The sequence below is a fragment of the Callithrix jacchus genome, chromosome 2 (assembly GCF_049354715.1).
Source record: "Callithrix jacchus isolate 240 chromosome 2, calJac240_pri, whole genome shotgun sequence".
Classification (NCBI taxonomy): Eukaryota; Metazoa; Chordata; class Mammalia; order Primates; family Cebidae; genus Callithrix; species Callithrix jacchus.
The window spans coordinates 102,092,006-102,112,644 of NC_133503.1; the positions used below are offsets into that span (position 1 = coordinate 102,092,006).

Consider the following 20,639-nt stretch of genomic DNA (forward strand, 5'->3'; position numbering starts at 1 on the left):
TAGATCACTTTTGTGATTTCTTGGTTTCAGGAATTTTGAGGTTTCATCCACATATTTATTCAACCTTAAACATACCTAGCTCCCAGTTGCACTTATTTGCCAATTACTTTATGTCACTCTTCATAGTTCATTGTTTTAGATCTGTGGGATTGTTTTTGTCTTGTTGCATTTGTGTTTCACTTAAAGATATATCTATTATTCAAATATAAAAGTGACTTAGGAAAGAAAATTCCAAATTTTATTTAGAAATTCACCAAGCCACACATACTAATGCATCTCTAATGGGGACATTTCTTCTCACACCTCTGAGGTGATTGAGCCTGTCCTTTAAAGTGAGATTTGCAAACCAGTGTCTGGCAGCTCCAATTAGCTTCTTTTGGGTTTGAAGCACATCACAAACAGTAACAAGGTCTCCTAGGACACTCCTATTGCAAGCAATGTAGTCATATTTCCTCATTAGTTCTTTTCAATTGTCACTAATGCCATGTTCTAGCTTTTGAGTAGGAGACAAAAAACATAAAAATTTGGTATGTATGTAGAATGGGCCATTGTTTTCCATAATTCAAGGCTCTTTTGAATTTCTTTGATAGTTTTGAAGCTTACACAGCTTAATTCATTAACCTTTACCCTTCACATAAATCATATGATTAGGAATCTATTGCTAAAGAGACAGATTTTCCCTCTACTGAAAATAAGTAATGCCTTCTTATCTTTAAAAAAAATTCTATCTAGCTTACAAAAGTAACCTTTCTGTTGCTTTTCATATCTCATCAAATGTTTCAGGTGCATTTCAGAACATTATCAAAAGCAAGTGAGCATAAAATTACATTATTATCAAAAATAACTCTGGATGCTTAGGATACTTTGGAGCAGGTTTTCTGGCCCTTTTTCCATATTCTAAAAGAGTATATATATATATATATATATATATATATATATATATATATATATGTACTCAACAGCTGTTACTCAAGAATTTACAATGGTAGCAATGTTTTTTTTTTAATTCTCTTCAGATCCCTGCCAAAACATAAAAGCAGGAAAATAAACGGAGGGTAGGCAATTCAGAATAAATTAAAGTATATTTAAAAGATCCTAAGATACTTTATTTGGAGAACTTTTTCATATGAACTTATCTTGTAGAGAATGATGATGTATGGCTCCAAAAAATGTACGTGATTGTTCTGTCTCCCTGGAGGGGAGACTAGAATGTGTCTTTGATTCCTTTATTCTCTCTTGTTAAGACAGATCTCTCCTTAGGGTTTAGTAGTCTTAATTGTGCTTGACTTCCATAAGGTACTTTAAAAGTATTTTATGTTCTTCAGCATTTATCCACTATGCCATTTTCCCATGTTATAAATTTTTCTTAATTATCTTATACATTGTTTCTTTCTGTAAGGAGAAAGTCCTTTTCTAAAATTTTATAACTTCTTATGTTATCATATATGAAGTGGGAAACTTTTGAACCTACTGATATATAGAGAATGTTGACCATATGATATTCTGAGCTTTGTCTATAGGAATGATGGGACAAGGGGTTGGGGGAAGAACAGGAAAAATTTGAATTCTAGATTCTGTGTTTTAGATTCTGAGTTTAGAGATTCATGGCTTGCTCCTAGGGACCAAATTAATTCATCACTATGATTAATGAATATTCTTCTATGTGATATCTGTGAGTGAGAAAGATGATGAAGAAGTAAACATCTATCACTCTCCTTCTCGCTTTAAGATGATCACTTTGCACACATTTCTCTCTTTTATTGGTATCAATTTATAAATACCTCTTAACTTGCTGTATCTATAGTCCATACTAAGATTTATGAGTTTGTTTTGGCATACATACTATACAGTGAACTGGGAATTGCTCTGATTTTAATACACTAAAGGTTATTAAATACACTTGAGCCAAGATTCTTTGCAAAACAGTGGAATTATTTGAAGTAAATATATTCACAGACTTGTGTTATGTACTACTTGTAAATATGTTATAGAATGGACTCTAAAAGTTTCAGGCAAAAAGGACAGTCACCACACACAATCTCTCCACATGCTGTCACCACATGCTGCCAGGGAAACGCTACATAGATGGATTATAAGACTTCAGGCACTAGCCAGGAACATGAGGTGGTGTTCCATTTCCGCCAATTTGTAGTAATGGGATAATACAAACCACTTCCATTTTCAGTTCTCAAAACAACAGCTACTTTATCTACTTATTTCAACCACTCAATTTTGTGTTTTAATATATATGAAGTTTCTGTCCACAATCACAGAACTTGGGGTTTCTCTTCTTGCATATGAAATCTATGACAGATACAAAATTAATATTTTGCTCGAAGTCTTCCAAGGAGCATGGTTTTATCTCCATTAATTTTTATTTCAGGAATAGTTCTATGTTGTACCTGACTTTTGGCACACTGGCTGTGATCAGGGTAGTTAAAAGTATTTGGAAACCTTGTGTATCTAAACTTTCAAGAGCAGAGCATAAGTCCTAGGTGATTCTCTATAAAAAGCAAATTGCTTTTCTCTTATATTTCTCCCTTTTTTGTCTGAAAGGCATTGTTCACTCTTAATAATGTGTTATCTCTTGGCCACTGTATTGCCTCCTGAGTATGACAAATGATTTTATAATATGTATTCATGACTGTCTACACCTCTTGAACTTTTCTCTGTCAATAAGTGGGAAACCTGATGTTCATGACCTTTTACCAGTTTTAGGACAGTCTTTATCCAGTGACTGATCATCTTATTTTATATAAATGTCGGTTCTTGTTGCCTATGCATTAACATTTGACTTGCCTTGTACGGTGAAGTCAATTTGTGTCATTTGCTATTTGTAGTTATCTGTATGTCTTTAATGTTCATATGTGCTTATATCATATCTACTGTAAAATCAAGTAGAAGGAAGATAAATAGGATGTCGCATTTGTTTAGAGCATAATCAAATATAAATCAGGCATTTTGAACTATTTTAATAGAGCATAAGAACAAACTACAATTAATGACTTTTGGTGGCCATGCAAAATATTGGATCTGTTAGGTTTCTTATAATAGAAGAGGACATTAGATATGTATATTTGATTTGACAGTAAGTAGTCAGATTACTTTTTAATGATTTAGGATACTACAATCATCTGGGCCTTTATTTAATACTCTTAGCATGTAAAAATAGTTTTTACCATATAAAATAACCATATAAAATGTGCTTATTGTTGGTAATGTTTCATTTCTATTTTTATCCTTTTTTAATGAATTTATTCAAATATTATGTTAAAACCATATTACGTGGAATTAGTTTTAAAATTTCCCTGACAACCAGTATCAATCATAATTGGATTGTGTTACTGTTTTAAGTTTCCTATATTAGACATGGAAAAGCTTATCCATTTTTTCATATATCTTTTTTTAATAGTGAAAAAAAGAATGTTTATTTGGTTATTCTGAGAACATTTGAAATGTTTATCATTTCATTAAAATGAAATTTCATAAAAAATATTTTAAAAGAAATATGTCTTCTCTGTAACTAATTTAACCTTCAATAATGAATTATGTGAAGTAAAATTGTATAAAATTTCCTGACATTTTATGAAGATTTCTACAAATAAGCCAGACAGCAAATAAAATATAGGAAAGACAGAGATGGATACTGAGTAATTTTTTGATAGATTATGCACACAGGTATCAAATTACTTGATCCTTTCTTCCTAGAAAAGGTTAATGCCTCTTTTTGCTTTTACCCTTTACTTAACTGTTATTTATAAAGATTGAAACAGGGACTGCATTGAAGGGTGCATTTGCCTGTGTGTCAGTATGACTGCACAAATTTTTCTGATGTTATATGAAACTAAGCCACCAAATGGATAATATTGTTAATCATTATTTTTAAAGTTTATTCAATTCTGTAATAAAACTTCCACTAAGACTATTAGAGTACACCATTAAAAAAATAATAATAACTTAAATGAAACCAGAAAAGACAGTCTTAAATATCTATATCTATATTGTTAAAATGGCCTAAACCTATAATTTATTTTAAAAATTAAGAATAACATTTTAAAGTAAAAGATTTTAAAGTTATGTGTGCATATTTTCTTTCATCTTTAATCTGGTTAAAGTCATAGCTTTTTCAAATGTATTTTTGTATTATGTGGAATAAAATTTTGCAAAAATTATTATTTCAGTGTTACCTGATTCCATCATTAATAATTGAACCATGTGTGTATAACCATCTACCTCTAATGACCATCTATCTATATTCTACAGTTTTATTATAATTATTTTATATTATTTTATTATGTAAATGATACATATTCATTAAATAGCATATGTTTACTAGTCCTTTATTACCAAGTGTAACATTTCTCTTATGGGACTCTTTCTAAGCTATTTGGTTTTAAAAGACGCACCAGTCATAAATGTATTTAAATGAAGTCATTTAGGTATGAAAGCACTTCACTTTAAAGCAGGGAATATAATACCTTTCCTGAAACATTTTGAAAGAAGATTGTTGACAGAAGAGAACTGTGGCGTTCATCAAATACTGACCTCTTCCTGTTATATTCAAACGCTTGCTAATTTGACTTGAAATGCATTAGTATAACTCACCACATTTTGTGTGTGTTTCAGGTGTGTGGAGGTCATTGCAAAGGAAGGACAAAACCTGAAAGAGTTGTATTTGGTGTCCTGTAAAATCACAGATTATGGTAGGTAATGAACCATTGCCCTAATCCTTTTTAAGAATAAAAAGTTACAAAATCACTGAAAGTTTTTAGAAAGAAATCAAAAACTATATCAGAGAGACTGTCTATCATCATTTATGCTCATTCTGACCATACCAAAAAATGAAACTAAAAAATTCATGAGCTGAGAACAATAGTAAAATGAATATGCATATGAATTCATTGCCACACGCAATCACACACATACACACATGTATGTGTGCACACAAACACTCACACAGCTAAAAGAAGTATGCAATGAAAATAAGTTTCAGGACAATGACATTTGTATAATAAATATAAATAAGAAAATTATTACAGAGTTTATTTGCTTAATGCAATATCATGTCAAAGGCATATCTGCTGACATTCTAAATGACAAACTTCTTAATGCTTTAAATTCTGAAAAGCATTGGAAATGTTCATTTGTGAATACAGGAAGTAAAGGGTATACATTTATATGCAACGTGTTGAATTATCTTAATTTTTAATATTCTTTTAAAGTGGAGAAAAGCAAATTGTTTTCTACACTTATGAAAAATATGAAGTCATATTGTTGGAGTAATAAAGAAAAATAACCTAGACCTTCCGTTTTTTGTTTAATTTTATAAAATTTTTCTTAACCATTTGTGTATTTAATCTAATTACATGGTTTTAACCGGAAAATATATTAGGCTTTATAAGAGAATGAAAAAGTTTTCTTTTAGCTTTTCTGACTTATATAAATATATTTTATTACACTTTAGGTTCTGGGGTACATGTGCAGAACATGCAGGATTGTTGCATAGGTACATACATGGCAATGTGGTTTGCTGCCTTCATACCCATCACCTATATCTGGCATTTCTCCCCATGTTATCCCTCCCAAACTCCCTACCCCATGCCGTTCCTCAGCTAGATTCCCCCCACAGACTTTTGTGTGATGCTCCCCTCCCTGTGTCCATGTGTTCTCATTGGTTAATACCCACCTATGAGTGAGAACATGCAGTGTTTGATTTTCTGTTCTTGTGTCAGTTTGCGGAGAATGATGGTTTCCAGATTGATCCACGTTTCTATAGAGGATACAAACTCATCATTTTTTTATGGCTACGTAGTATTCCATGGTATATATGTGCCACATTTTCCCTGTCCAGTAATCATCAATGGGCATTTGGGTTGGTTCCACGTCTTTGCTATTGTAAACAGTGCCACAATGAACGTACGTGTGCATGTGTCTTTATAAGAGAAAAATTTATAATCCTTTGGATATATACCCAGTAACAGGATTGCTGGGTCAAATGGAATTTCTGTTTCTAGATCCTCGAGGAATCGCCACACTGTCTTCCACAATGGTTGAACTAATTTACACTCCCACCAGCAGAGTAAAAGTGTTCCTATTTCTCCACATCCTCACCAGCATCTGTTGTCTCCAGATTTTTTAATGATTGCCATTCTAATTGGCATAAGATGGTATCTCAGTGTGGTTTTGATTTGCATTTCTCTAATGACCAGTGATGATGAGCATTTTTTCATATGTTTGTTGGCCCCATATATGTCTTCTTTTGAATAGTGTCTGTTCATATCCTTTGCCCACTTTTGAATGGGTTTGTTTGTTTGTTTCTTGTAAATCTGTTTTAGTTCTTTGTAGATTCTGGATATTAGCCCTTTTTCAGATGGGTAGATTGCACAAATTTTTTCCCATTCTGTAGGTTGCTGATTCACTCTAATGATTGTTTCTTTTGCTGTGCAGAAGCTCTGGATTTTAATTAGTTCCCATTTGTCTATTTTGGCTTTGGTTGCCAATGCTTTTGGTGTTTTAGTCATGAAGTCCTTGCCTGTGCCTATGTCCTGAATGGTTTTGCCTAGGTTTTCTCCTAGGGTTTTTATAGTGTTAGGTCTTATGTTTAACTCGTTAATCCATCTGGAGTTAATTTTAGTGTAAGGTGTCAGGAAAGGGTCCAGTTTCTGCTTTCTGCACATGGCTAGCCGGTTTTCCCAACACCATTTATTAAACAGGGAATCCTTTCCCCATTGCTTGTTTTTGTCAGGTTTGACAAAGATCAGATGGTTGTAGATGTGTGGTGTTGCCTCCGATGCCTCTGGTCTGTTCCATTGGTCTATATCTCTGTTTTAATTACTGTAGCCTTGTAGTATAGTTTGAAGTCTGGTAGTGTGATGCCTCCTGCTGTGTTCTTTTTGCTTAGAATTGACTTGGCTATGCACTCTCTCTTTTCGTTCCACATGAAGTTTAAGGTAGTTTTTTCCAATTCTGTGAAGAGGATCATAGGTAGCTTGATGGGGATATCATTGAATCTATAAATTACTTTGGGCAGTATGGCCATTTTCACAATATTGATTCTTCCTAACCATGAGCATGGAATGTTTTTCCATCTGTTTGTGCCCTCTCTTATTTTGTTGAGCAGTGGTTTGTAGTTCTCCTTGAAGAGGTTCTTTACATTCCTCATTAGTTGTATTCCTAGGTATTTTATTTTCTTTGTAGCAATTATGAATGGCAGTTCATTCTTGATTTGGCTCTCTTTTTTTATTGGTGTATAGGAATGCTTGTGATTTTTGCACATTGATTTTTGTATCCTGAGACTTTGCTGAAGTTTCTTAGCAGTTTCAGGAGATTTGGGGCTGAGATAATGGGGTCTTCTAAATATACAATCATGTCGTCTGCAAATGGAGACAATTTGACTTCCTCCTTTCCTAATTGAATACCCTTTATTTCTTTTTTTTGCCTGATTGCTCTGGCTAGAATTTCCGATACTATATTGAATAGGAGTGGTGAGAGAGGGCGTCCTTGTCTAGTGCCAGATTTCAAAGGGAATGCTTCCAGTTTTTACCCATTCAGTATGGTATTGGCTGTGGGTTTGTCATAAGGATACCTAGTTTATTCAGAGTTTTTAGCATAAAGGCTGTTGAAATTTGTCAAAGGCCTTCTCTGCATCAATTGAGATAATCATGTGGCTTTTGTCTTTGGTTCTGTTCATGCGGTGAAGTATGTTTATAAACCTGCATATGTTGAACCAGCCGTGCATTCTGGGGATGAAGCCTACTTGATCGTGATGGATAAGCTTTTTGATGTGCTGTTGCAATCGACTTGCCAGTATTTTATTGAAGATTTTTGCATCTATGTATTGGCCTGAAGTTTTCTTTTTTTGTTGAGTCTCTGCTGGGTTTTGGTATCAGGATGATTGGTCTCATAAAATGATTTGGGAAGGATTCTCTCTTTTTGTATAGTTTGGAATAATGTCAGAAGGAGTGGTACCAGCTCCTCTTTGTATAGCTGGAAGAATTCAGCTGTGGACCCATCTGGACCTGGGCTTTCTTTGGTTGGTAGGCTATTAATTGCTGCCTCAACTTCAGCCCTTGTTATTGGTCTATTCAGGATTTTGACTTCTTCCTGGTTTAGGCTTGGGAGGGTGCAAGTGTCCATGAATTTATCCATTTCTTCCATGTTTACTTATTTATAGGTATAGAGTTGTTTGTGGTAATCTCTGATGGTAGTTTGCATATCTGTGGAATCTGTGATGATATTCCCTTTATTGTTTTTTATTGCATCTATTTGATTATTCTCTCTTTTCTCTTTTATTAATCTGGCTAGTGGTCTATTTTGTTGATCCTTTCAAAAAACCAGCTCCTGGGTTTATTAATTTTTTTGAAAGTTTTTTGTGTCTCTATCTCCTTCAGTTCTGCTCTGATCTTAGTTATTTCTTGTCTTCTGCTAGCTTTTGAGTTTTTAAAATCTTGCTCCTCTAGCTCTTTCAATTTTGGTCATAGGGTGTCGATTTTAGATGTTTCCTTGCTTCTCATGTGGGCATTAATTGCCATAAATTTTCCTCTAAACACTGCTTTAAATGTGTCCCAGAGATTCTGGTACATTGTATCTTCGTTCTCATTGGTTTCGAAGAACATCTTTATATCTGCCTTCATTTGATTGTTTATCCAGTTAACATTCAAGAGCCAGTTGTTCAGTTTCCATGAAATCGTGTGGTTCTGAGTTAGTTTCTTAATCCTGAGTTCTAGTTTGATTGCACTGTGGTCTGAGAGACTATTTGTTATGATTTCCATTCTTTTGCATTTGCTGAGGAGTGATTTACTTCCAATTATGTGGTCAATTTTAGAGTAGGTGTGATGTGGTACTGAGAAGAATGTATATTCTGTGGATTTGGGGTGGAGAGTTCTGTAAATGTCTATTAGGTTTGCTGTGGTCCAGGTCTGAGTTCAAGCCCTGGATATCCTTGTTAATTTTCTGTCTTGTCGATCTGTCTAATATTGACAGTGGAGTGTTAAAGTCTCCCAGTGTTATTGTGTGGGAGTCTAAGTCTCTTTTTAGGTCGTTTAGAACTTGCTTTTTGTATCTGGGTGCTCCTGTGTTGGGTGTGTTTGTATTAGGATCATTAGCTCTTGTTGCATTGATCCTTTTACCATTATGTAATGCTCTTTGTCTCTTTTAATCTTTGTTGTTTTAAAGTCTATTTTATTAGAGACTAGGATTGCAACTCCTGCTTTTTTTGCTCTCCATTTGCTTGGTAAATCTTCCTGCATCCCTTGATTTTTGAGCCCTTGTGTGTCCTTGCATGTGAGCTGGGTTTCCTGGATATAGCCACCAATGGGTTTTGACTTTTTAGCCAATTTGCCAGTCTGTGTCTTTTGATTGGGGCATTTAGCCTATTTACATTTAAGGTTAATATTGTTATGTATGAATTTGATCCTGCCATTTTGATGCTAGCTGGTTGTTTTGCCCATTAATTGATGCAGTTTCTTTATTGTGTCAATGGTCTTTACCATTTGGTACATTTTTGGAGTAGCTGGTACTGGTTGTTCCTTTCTATTTTTAGTGCTTCTTTGAGGATCTCTTGTAAAGCAGGTCTGGTGGTGATGACATCTCTGAGCAATTGCTTGTTTATAAAGGATTTTATTTATCCTTTGCTAATGAAGCTTAGTTTGGCTGGATATGAAACTCTGGGTTGAAAGTTCTTTTCTTTAAGGATATTGAATATTGGTCCCCAGTCTCTTCTGGCTTGTAGGGTTTCTGCTGAGAGATCCCCTGTGAGTGTGATGGGATTCCCTTTGTGGGTAACCTATCCTTTCTCTCTTGCTGCCCGTCACATTTTTTCCTTCATTTCAACCCTGGTGAATCTGATAAATATGTGATTTGGGGTTGCTCTTCTTGAGGAATATCTTTGTGGTGTTCTGTGTATTTCTTGGACTTGAATATTGGCCTGCCTTGCTAGGTTGGGGAAGTTCTCCTCGATAATATCCTGAAGAATGTTTTCCAGCTTGGATTCATTCTCTGCATCGCATTCAGGTACACCTATCAAACGCAGATTGGGTCTTATCACATAATCCCATATTTCTTGGAAGCTTTGTTCATTTCTTTTTACTTTTTTTTCTCTAATCTTGCCTTCTCATTTTATTTCAATGAGTTGATCTCTGATATCCTTTATTCTGCTTGGTCAATTCAGCTATTGAAACTTGTGTATGCTTCGTGAAGTTCTTTTGTTGTGTTTTTCAGCTCCATCAATTCATTTATATTCTTCTCTAAGCTGTTTATTCTCATTAGCATTTCATCAGACCTTTTTTTCAAGGTTCTTAGTTTCTTTGCATTGGGTTACAATATGTTCTTTTAGCTCAGAGAAGTTTGTTATTACCCACTTTCTGAAGCCTGTTTCTGTCAATTGATCAGACTCATTCTCTATCCTGCCTTGTTCCCTTGCTGATGAGGAGTTATGATCCCTTAGAGGAGGAGAGGCTTTCTGGTTTTTGGTGTTTTCATTGTTTTTCATTGTGCTGGTTTTTTCCCATCTTAGTGGATTTATCTACCTGTGATCTTTGTAGTTGGTGTCTTTCGGATGGGGTATCTGAGTGGATGTCCTTTTTGTTGATAGTGAAGTTTCTTTCTGTTTTTTAGTTTTCCTTTTAACAGTCAGGCATCTTTGCTGTAGAACTGCTGGAGGTCCACTCCAGACCCTGCTTGCCTGGGGATCACCTGCAGCGGTTGCAGAACAGTAAGGGTTTCTGCCAGTTTCATCTTCTGTTATCTTTGTTCCAGAAGGATACCTGTCAGATGTCAGCCTGAGCTCTCCTTTATGACATGTCTCTTTCAATATATGGGGTTCGGGGAGCTGCTTGAGGAGACAGTCTGTGCTTTATAGGAGCTCAAGTGCTGAGCTGTGAGCTCCGTTATTCTGTTCAGTGCTACTGGGCAGGTACATTTAAGTCTGCTGCAGTGGAACTCATAAGCGCCTTTTTTTCCCAGGTGCTCTGTCCTGGGAAGGTAGGGATTTGTTTATAAGTTTCTGATATGCTGCTGCCTTTTTTCAGAAATCTTCTGCCCAGCAAGGAGGTAGCCTAGTCACAGTCTGCCAGCAGAGGCATTGCTGAGCTGCTGTGGGCTCTCCCCATCTGCTGTATGAACTTCCTTTTGGTTTTGTTTATAGAGGTATAGTTAGAACTGCCTTGGTAATGGTGGTCTGCCTCAGTAATGGCAGACTGTCTCTGTAATGGCAGACTGTGTTTGTAATGGCAGATTGCCTTGGTAGTGCATCAGTAATGGTGGACTGCCTCAGTAATGGCGGACGCCCTTTCCCTCACAGAGCTGGACTGTGTTTTAAAATATTTTTCTTTACTTGTAGTTTGTTTTCTGGTTTGGCAATTATATTGCTATTTAGACATGGTTAACTCTCTCAATCTTCTATGTCTTGCATTATCCAGGCCCTAAAGGATTCTCCCTGACCAACACAGGCTATACTGAGTGTGTGTGTGTGTGTGTGTGTGTGTGTGTCTGTGAGAGGGAGTGAGAGAGAGTAGGTGTGTGTCTGTGTGTGTATTGTATATGTATATTGTATATATACACATGTAGATTTGTTAATTAACTAATAGATTCATTCATTCACTTGAAACTTGTCACTACTTGCTCCTCCAGTCTTTTTATATACTTCTCCCTTTTTAACTGCCAATTGTCAGGTAGCTAATAGCCGGGAGCTATGGATTAAATCCCTTATAATGAACTCTTCTGAGTTCTGCAGTGTAAAATTTTGCTAAAGACACACTTTGTTCTGAAGGCATAGAGATACTTCGTGTCATAACAAAGGCAGTGCCTAGTACCTACTAGCTTAATAAAGTTATCAATAACAAAAAGAAATGTTTCAGAAGATATGGAGAAGAGAAAAGGCTCTGGAGTTAAGACACATCTTGAATCAAGTTCTGTCTCTGTAATTTGACCTTAGGGAAGTTTCTTCCCATACAGGATGCTCCGTTTCCTCAGTTGCAAAATGAGGAATTAATATCTGACTTCATGCTTCTCTATGTATCTGCTACCTAATCTCATGAGTAGCACAGTGTACACTGCTAGTAAATGTTGTTCTTCTACAGGAGTGGGATTAAAAACAAGAGTCATTCAGAATTCTGCCCCCTTTCTTAATTGGAAGAGGTTTGCGTTAAAACCATACCAGTACAGTTTACATTTATTTGTGTCTCTTAATTATTTTAGTTCAGTGTTTCTCAACCCTGTGGGCACATTAGACTACCTAAAGAGTTTCTAAAACACATTGATGTACAAGCCTTACCTAAAACTAGTCAAATTAGAATTTCCTTGAGGTGGGTCCCAACCAGTGGTTTTGTAAAACTTGCCTAGATGAAGATAATGTCAGCCAAAGTTGACAACAGATCTTGTCAGTTTGACCAGAATCGGAAATGAAACTTTTGTGGACTTTCCTCTCCATGGTGATAAGAAATTGATCATGCTTTTTCTTGGACCTCAGTCACTCTGGCTCTCAAGCTCTCTGCCATGTCTTATCTTCCTTTTCACTAGGATTTCAAGTATTCAAAAGGTTCATGGTGAAAGTCTTTACATTTGTTGATTCAGTTCTCCAAAATGTTGGGGCACAATTGAGGAATAGAGGGAAAGGTTGATAGGTTATGAGATTGTAGTACATTTTCTATCTGATGATACAATTAAATTATTGAAAGCTCAGCTCATCTCATCTTCCCCCCCACTATAATGCCAATGCTATGTGGGTAATTTTTGTTCAAAAAGGCAGCAAAAAGATTATTCATTGTAACCAGAGATACAGTGTGTTATTGCAGGTAACTGCTCTGCTGGAGAGACTGTGTTCCCCCTACCCTATTATTACAAATTCTAAGAATGAAAAAGAGATTCCCTTTTCCTTCTTTAGCTGAATAAGTAGAAACATATTCTATAGGACTTGTTGATTATTGAAGCTATTTAGAAATTGTGAAATTTGATTTACATCTGATACAGGGGGAATTTCATCCTTTAAGAGACCACTCCATGATTCTGCTTCCTATTGCTTTACTTGTGTTCAAGCTGGTGAGTCTGTTTGGCCTCCTCTTTCTATGGTGGTGGGTATGTATATTCTTTTAGTACAGTATGCTGAAATCTTTTTATTTTTATTGTTTTTACAGGCTTTATTGGTTCAGAAATAGCCCCTCACCTGGCATATCATTTGTAATTTTTGTCAAGATTCTCACACGTGTTAAATGTAGTATCATAATACTTAGTAATGCCCGGCCAGGCTATTACAGAATTACATTTATTTTAATTGATATATGATATAGTTGTCATAAAGAAAACAATCATGCTAATAGGCTTCTTACTCTCCAAATTGAGCACAGATCTTTATGGAAAGGGGTAGCAATTATAAACAAATCAATAATCCAGAAACCACTAAATAGAAAATACAGGTCTTAGGAAATTGCTCCCTGAAGAGAAATATAATGTTGTCATTCCTGTATCACTGAATAAATGTATATAAATGGCAGTGTGGAAAAAAATACTAAACTTAGAGAGTTTGGTTAAAATTCCAGCTTTGCCACTTCTTTTCTTTGTAACCTAAAGCAAGTTACATAACTTCCTACTTTTGCCATCTGTTAATCCACATGATGATACGTGCCACAAACTTTAATGAAAATCAATATAAAACACGCGTGTAGTGCCTGGTGACATAGTTGACACTCACTAATTGGCAGTTCTTATCACAACAGAATCTTCGTTCTGTCTCCCTTTGAAGAAGAATTAGCCCTTCTCCTCTTCCAAATGCAGCTTTTCTGTTTATGGAAAATCATTATTTAGCAATTTTACCTACATTAGTCTATACCTGCCTACTTGATGTCCAGAGCTAAGCTATCTAAATATGATTTTTGATAGAGAATAGAAAAAGATACAGCAAAAAGTTTAAAACCTTTCATTTGGCTTCCTCTTAGATTTCTCAGCTATCTCTTCTTTAAGCTACTTTCATTTTATGTGGATAATTTTCTCATTGCTCCCTTTGCGCTTTTCTTTGTTCCTGGAACAATTTGTCAGTGAATACTTCCCACCATACTTTTTGGCTCACTTTTCTTTTGAAAATTTACTTCCTTCAGAAAAGTGTATCCTTGGGATTAAGAGAAAGACATGAAGCAGAAATCAGCTTGTATCACTCAGGCCTAGGGAGGTGTGGTCTTTCTCTCGGGCTGAACAGCACTTCATATGGTATAATAAATGAGATGGATGAATAAAGTGCTTATCTCCATTAGTGTCTCCACAGTGAATTTTACCATTGTGACCCTTGTGTCCGGGGGCAGTTGTAAAAGGGACCCAGGTTTCTTTCTGGTTATCACATTTTTTTTTTACTTTAGCCCTCCGGTGGGCCCTAGAAATACACTCTTGAGATATTTTTCATTTCCATTTTTAAGTAGTAAAATAATCTTAATTAAAGAGGACTGGAAACACTCAAATATTGACATTGTTCTTTGGGGGCATACAAGGTCACTGACAACCCACAGCCTCACTAAATACCATTCCACATGCTTCTCTGTAGTTTCCACAGACCTGTGGACTGCTCTCCTGGGGCTGTCTTTAGCCACCCAGTATTCTTGATCACAGTACTAACCTGGGACTTTTTAACATAGTCATGTGACTTGACAAAACTTTTGAATTGCTCTGGGCAAAAGGTCTTCCAAGTCAAGAAGGTCACGTTGTACATGATTATGATTGGAGAAGTTATTTTAGTTGGGCTGCCATATGTCAGACATGATAAAAAATAATTCATTCTGTCAAAAGTAATATTCTGTCAAAAAATATTGACTTTTTTGTGCTGGGCCATGTGCTAGATTCAGATATTTAGTTTCTACATTCCCGAAGGGATAATTCCGGTAGAATCCAGAAGACAGGATTCTGTCTTCTAGCCTACTTATTAAAAAAAAAAAAGTAATACATCTTCTTTTCCAGAAAAGAAAAATGGCAGGGAGTAGCCTAGTGACATTAGTCATTATTTTGGTGTAACCCATGCCTCACCCCAGCCTTGTTTACCTTCTGATACTATTGAAAGATTAAAAGGTTGTACTTCCCTTCCTCTCCTTGGGATAAGAACCCTTTTAAGCTGTTAGTTAACCCAAATTAGGATCTGGAATACATTATCAAAGTAAATACACTCATGAAACAAAAGAAACCCCAACAAGCATTCTGATTAACCCCAGTATCAAGAATGCTTCTCTTTTGTTGCCAGACTAACACTGATAAATTATTCAAGAAAAACAAAAAGAAAACTCTATACGAAAAATAATTTTGCTCTTTATTATGTCATTTTATTTTTCATATTATTAGGTATGCATCACATGATCTCCCATTTTAAGTGAAATTCCTTGTTTTTACATTTTATGTTTTGCTTTGTTTTCAAATAGTATTTTAAACTGCTCCAAGACTGCTAGGTAAGATTCCACTCCTTTTGTCAAGAGGAATATTTCTTTTGTCATTAGGAATAACTCTAATATTTGTAGTGACAGAGAAGAACTTTAGAAAATACATTTGTAAGTCAAAAAGAATGTCCTAATGTTTACTTTTGATTATTCATACTTTTTTCCATTCTATTATTTAAATATAGATAACTTTTATTGTTTCTAACAAAATAGTACTAAACTGCTAAATCTATTCTTGCAAATTTTCCTTGTTTATATTTTCATCTCAAAAGTTATTCCTCTCCATTTCTAAATTTTATCCTCTCCATTTCTAAGTTTTATTTTATTCCTGGTTTCCTGGGGTTCCCCATTACCAGATTTATGTTCTTACTGTTACATTTAGTGGGTGTTATGTTCTTTTGCTTAGAAATGTAATATGGTTTGGCTGTGTTCCCACCTAAATCTCATCTTGAATTGTAGCTCCCATAATTGCCATATGTTGTGGGAGGGACCCAATGGGAGATAATTGAATCGTAATGGTGATTTCCTCCATACTGTTCCCATGGTAGTGAATAAGTCTCACAAGATCTGATGGTTTTATAGGGGTTTCCCAAGTTTGCTTGGCTTTCATTCTCTCTTGCCTGCTGCCATGTAAGATGTGCCTTTTACCTTCCACCATGATTGTGAGGCCTCCCCAGCCACGTGGAACTGTGAGTTTATTAAACCTCTTTTTCTTTATAAATTACCTAGTCTTGGGTATGTCTTTATCAGCAGCGTGAAAGCAGACTAATACATAATGGAAATGATTTTTTACCCAAAATTTGGTATTTAATTATTTAGCTTTTCTAAATACTTTCTTCTTTGCTCAACAGCAAAGAAGTTGTTGATATTCTTTCCTATTTCCTAGGTCATCCCAAGACTGCAGCTAAGCAACCTTGAAATAAAACACTGAGCAGTGACATCTCTTATCACTGTGTCTTGCTAGAATAGACTACAAATGTCAAATCTATTGAGAGGGACTTCTTAAAACATTCTTTCAACAAAATACCACCACAAGCAATTCAAAGATTAACTCTAGCTTCATATTTCATAGATTTTTAAAATTAAGAAACATTTTGACCTTCATTTAAAAGATACATGAATCTGTTTTTGTGTGCTAACCACTTAACTTTCTTACCCCTCAAAGTACATACATGTTATTGTTCCAAATTAGTTTTTATAGCCAAATAATAAATTTGTATATTTGACTTTTAACTGAAATACTAACTTTTTATCTTTCCTTTCCTCAGTTTCTGTTAGCATTTCTGAAGTATATTGTCTAATTTTAAGTAGCTATGTTTAACATTAGTCTTGTGAAGCAGTCTTCTATAGGTATAGGAAATATGTCCCAAATCATATTAAGAGTCATTTTTCGGCCGGGCCCAGTGGCTCACGCCTGTAATCCCAGCACTTTGGGAGGCCGAGGTGGGTGGATCACGAGGTCAAGAGATAGAGACCATCTTGGTCAACATGGTGAAACCCTGTCTCTACTAAAAATACAAAAAATTAGCTGGACATGGTGGCGTGTGCCTGTAATCTGAAATACTCAGGAGGCTGAGGCAGGAGAATTGCTTGAACCCAGGAGGTGGAGGGTGTAGTGAGCCGAGATCGTGCCACTGCACTCCAGCCTGGGTAACAAGAGTGAAACTCCATCTAAAAAAAAAAAAAGAGTCATTTTTCACAAAGTTCCTATCTTTAACCCTCATTACATAGTACCCTTGGATATGCAGGCTAAGCATTGTTTTCCATGTACTATGCAATGGGGTGTGTGTGTGTGTGTATATATATATAAAATTATTGACCATTATCAGTATTATATCAGTGATGGTTAGTTCTAAATTGAGCTGGAATGAACACCAAGATAATTGCAATAATGCTAGACTTCCAGTATCCCAAACAAGAAATGATTTCCTAATGTTTAAAACCTCTTAAAAATAGATATCAAGTGGTAGTGAGTTCTCTATTACAAGAACTATTAAAGCAGAGATAATGTCTGAGGTAGGATATGGAAAGAGGGAACATTTGATAGGGAATCAGCCTATATGATCTCTAAATTCCTTTCTAATCCTGGGGTTCATTCTACACTGGTTTTATTATATTTGTTTCATTCTTTACTGTGTGTATAAATGCTGCTGGCAGGGTGCTGGGGAAATACAGAGATGGATGAGAGGTACTCTTCCGTTGAGAAAGAAGATGTAGCCATGTAAATTTTTCTACCTATGAGATGTTGAGGCTCAAAGAGAGGACAGAATCATCATAGACTGCAATATCTGGAGAAGGATTTGTGGAAGGGGAGACATGGGAGAACAGAGAGGAGAAGGAAGGGCATTTGAGGTAGTACAACCTTTGGAAAGGCTCAGAGCAAGAACGGGTGTCTCAATGGATGCTTTTTATGCGTTGGGTTTTTTTAAAGAAAGAACAGAAATCATCCAAAGTGATTACATGCAAACATGGAAAAATTTTTGAAGAAACTTTATGAAAATATTCTAGTTGAAAATTCAGGGTAAGTTCCAATTTTTATTGTGACTTTTCCTGTCTTATGCAGCATTCCCATAGTAACAACTTCCAATAACATAAAATATGTAAAAGGAAATATTACTTTGGGTTATCACTACTAATCAAATATCCAGTTAAATTAGAAATAAGTCAAATACAAATGTTTATAACAATAATAATAAAGATAGAATAGCTAAAATTTATTTGATGCTTTTTGTGGGCATTATTCATTTAATTTCCTTAATATTTTACTTTAGGTAGGTACTATTAATATTCAAGCTTCCAGACATGGAAACTGAGACCTGGAGGGCTTCAGGTTTACATAATTTGTAACAGTATAGTGTAGATTCAATATTAAGTCAGTGTCTTGCATAATCACTCAGAGGTCAGTGATATGTTTGTATTTATTATTAGTGACACTTTTTTTTTCCAGCAGGATTTTTCCAGATGTCAGAGCCTTAAAAATATAACTAAATCCAGACAGCCATATTTGTTAATCTGCATATGAAAAAACAGTGTCGTAAAGCAGCTACCCCATGAGATCTAATTATATTCTTCTAGAACTTAATAGGTTGAATTTACTTATTCACTATAACTTTACCATGCTGATACCAAATATAAGTTGCATGCCATGATTAAGTGTTCTGTAGCAGAAAGGGGAAGACTGTCGTTGATATTGAGTATGTTGATGTATTCAACAAATACCTTCCTAAATTGATTTCAAAAGTGTATACAATTCTTCAGGAGTTAAGATTTTTTCTTAATCCTCTTATAAAATTATTACAATTAATTATGAGAGAAGTAGTATTACCTGTTTTCAATAGATGAGGAAGTTGAGGCCTGACAGGTTTTGATTAATTTGCAAAACAGAAACTAACATCCACCATTGCAGATGCAGATGACTTCTCAAATTTCTCTTCTTTTAAGACTTATTTCTTCTTTTAAGTAGTGATTTTAAAGCAATTTAAGACAACATTAAATGAGATACTTTCATAGTAGCTTTAATTGTACCATTCCCAGAAATGTAAGCAATTGCTGTCTTAAATTCCTTTCTTAACCCTGCACTCAGAAGTTCTTAGGCCTCAGTGTCATCATTCACCCTCACTTGCCCATTAACTTTTTTTTTTTTTTTCATTTTTGAGATGGAGTCTCACTCTGTTGCCCAAGCTGGAGTACAGTTGTGTGATCTTGGCTCACAGCGACCTTTACCTCCTGGGTTCCAGTGATTCTCTTGTCTCAGCCTCCCTAGTAGCTGGGATTACAACCAGGTACCACCACCACCAGCTATTTATTTATTTATTTATTTATTTTTGTATTTTTAGTAGAGACAGGGTTTCACCATGTTGACCAAGTTGATCTCAAACTCCTGACCTCAAGTGATTTGCACACCTTGGCCTCCCAAAGTGCTGGGATTACAGGCATGAACCACTGCACCCAGCCCCATTAACTTTCTTCTCCTGAGAGAACCTCTCCAAGAATGTTCTCTGAGAGGTCAAAATCAGGTCCCTCTTCAGTGTGGCTTTGTGTTCTACCTAATCCATTCTCTTTAGCTTTAGTGTTCCTCATTTTCTGAGATATAATGAAAAGTAGGAGCAAAAGGGGAGAAAAAGTTTTAGAGCTGCATCCCTTTCTTTTAAAGTATCAAACCGTATCTTCTACTCCCAAGTACTCTCTTACGGGTTTACCTGCTCTTTAAGATAATTTTGTCCTCACCAGCTGATGTTGGAGTAAATCTACTTCACTACTTACTAGTTAATTAGCCTACTTAAGACACTTAACATATGATTTATTTTGAAGAAAAACAACAATAAAAACAAAACAAACATCTCGCAACTTCCCTTTTTAGAAAGTGAGAGTAACACTCAAAACACAATATAAATTCAACATTAAAATAATTCATTATATTGTACGTTTATCACTGATTACAGTCACATTCTTGTATCCACTAACATTGACAGAGTTAAGCCTCTCCAGAAGGTCTTTCCCTTTTCATCTCTTAGCTGGACTTCCTTGGATAAATACCAACTTGCCAGTTAACCCGAGTTCAATTTATTTAGGAAAGGCAGGTATAGTACATACATTTTTTTCATTTATTTTCCAGTTTTTAAAATATTGAGTGATTTTGCATCATCTCATAAAGGTAATCAATGAGGAACTGTTGTTGTTTAATTAGCATTTTAAACTCAGTAATCCATTGCAATTTTTTTAAAATTGATACTCAAATTTCCCTGTTTTTGGTAGTGGAAGCTTCTTCAGGTTGATTCCTGTTTCATTCTGACATGGACTCATTATATCAAGATACACCAGGCTCTTCTTGTGCACTTTATGCTAGAGACATGGGATCATCCATTTTTCCAAAGAACCCTGCTTCCTTTGAATGAATTTTTCTAATTCTGTGGTACATTTTGAATCTTACACCACTGTATCTTAGGCCTTTTATTCCTCCAGCTTAAAACCTTTTATATTCCTCATCACAGATCCAGCCTTCTCATTACAACTCAGCAAAGTGAGCCCCTACCCAATAGGTTTTAAAGCATCCTCATTCAAGGATTCACAGTATACTAAAAGCTTGTAGTTTCTTGAATCCAACATTCACTTAATCTCTAGACACATTTTCTACCTTTGAAGAAGCTAGAGGTGGGACTTAAGAAGAAGTAGTTTTACATTTTAGCTAGTCCGTCAGCTTGCTAGGATTCCCTTCTGATTTTGTCTCAAATTTTCTGC

General features: G+C 35.3%; 1 protein-coding gene across 10 annotated transcripts in view; it reads left to right on the forward strand.

The window, feature by feature from the left end:
• The window catches only part of FBXL17 (F-box and leucine rich repeat protein 17), a 572,981-nt gene that overhangs the window by 386,159 nt on the left and 166,183 nt on the right, over positions 1–20,639 (forward strand). For 8 of the 10 annotated variants that reach the window (XM_035292206.3, XM_035292208.3, XM_035292207.3 and 5 more), the window contains one exon: positions 4,627–4,703. In XM_035292206.3, the coding sequence (XP_035148097.1) occupies positions 4,627–4,703 (77 nt within the window). Of the gene's footprint in view, positions 1–4,626; positions 4,704–12,966; positions 13,036–20,639 lie in introns of all 10 variants that reach the window. The other 2 variants (XM_054252081.2, XM_078365069.1) reach the window with 1 other exon arrangement.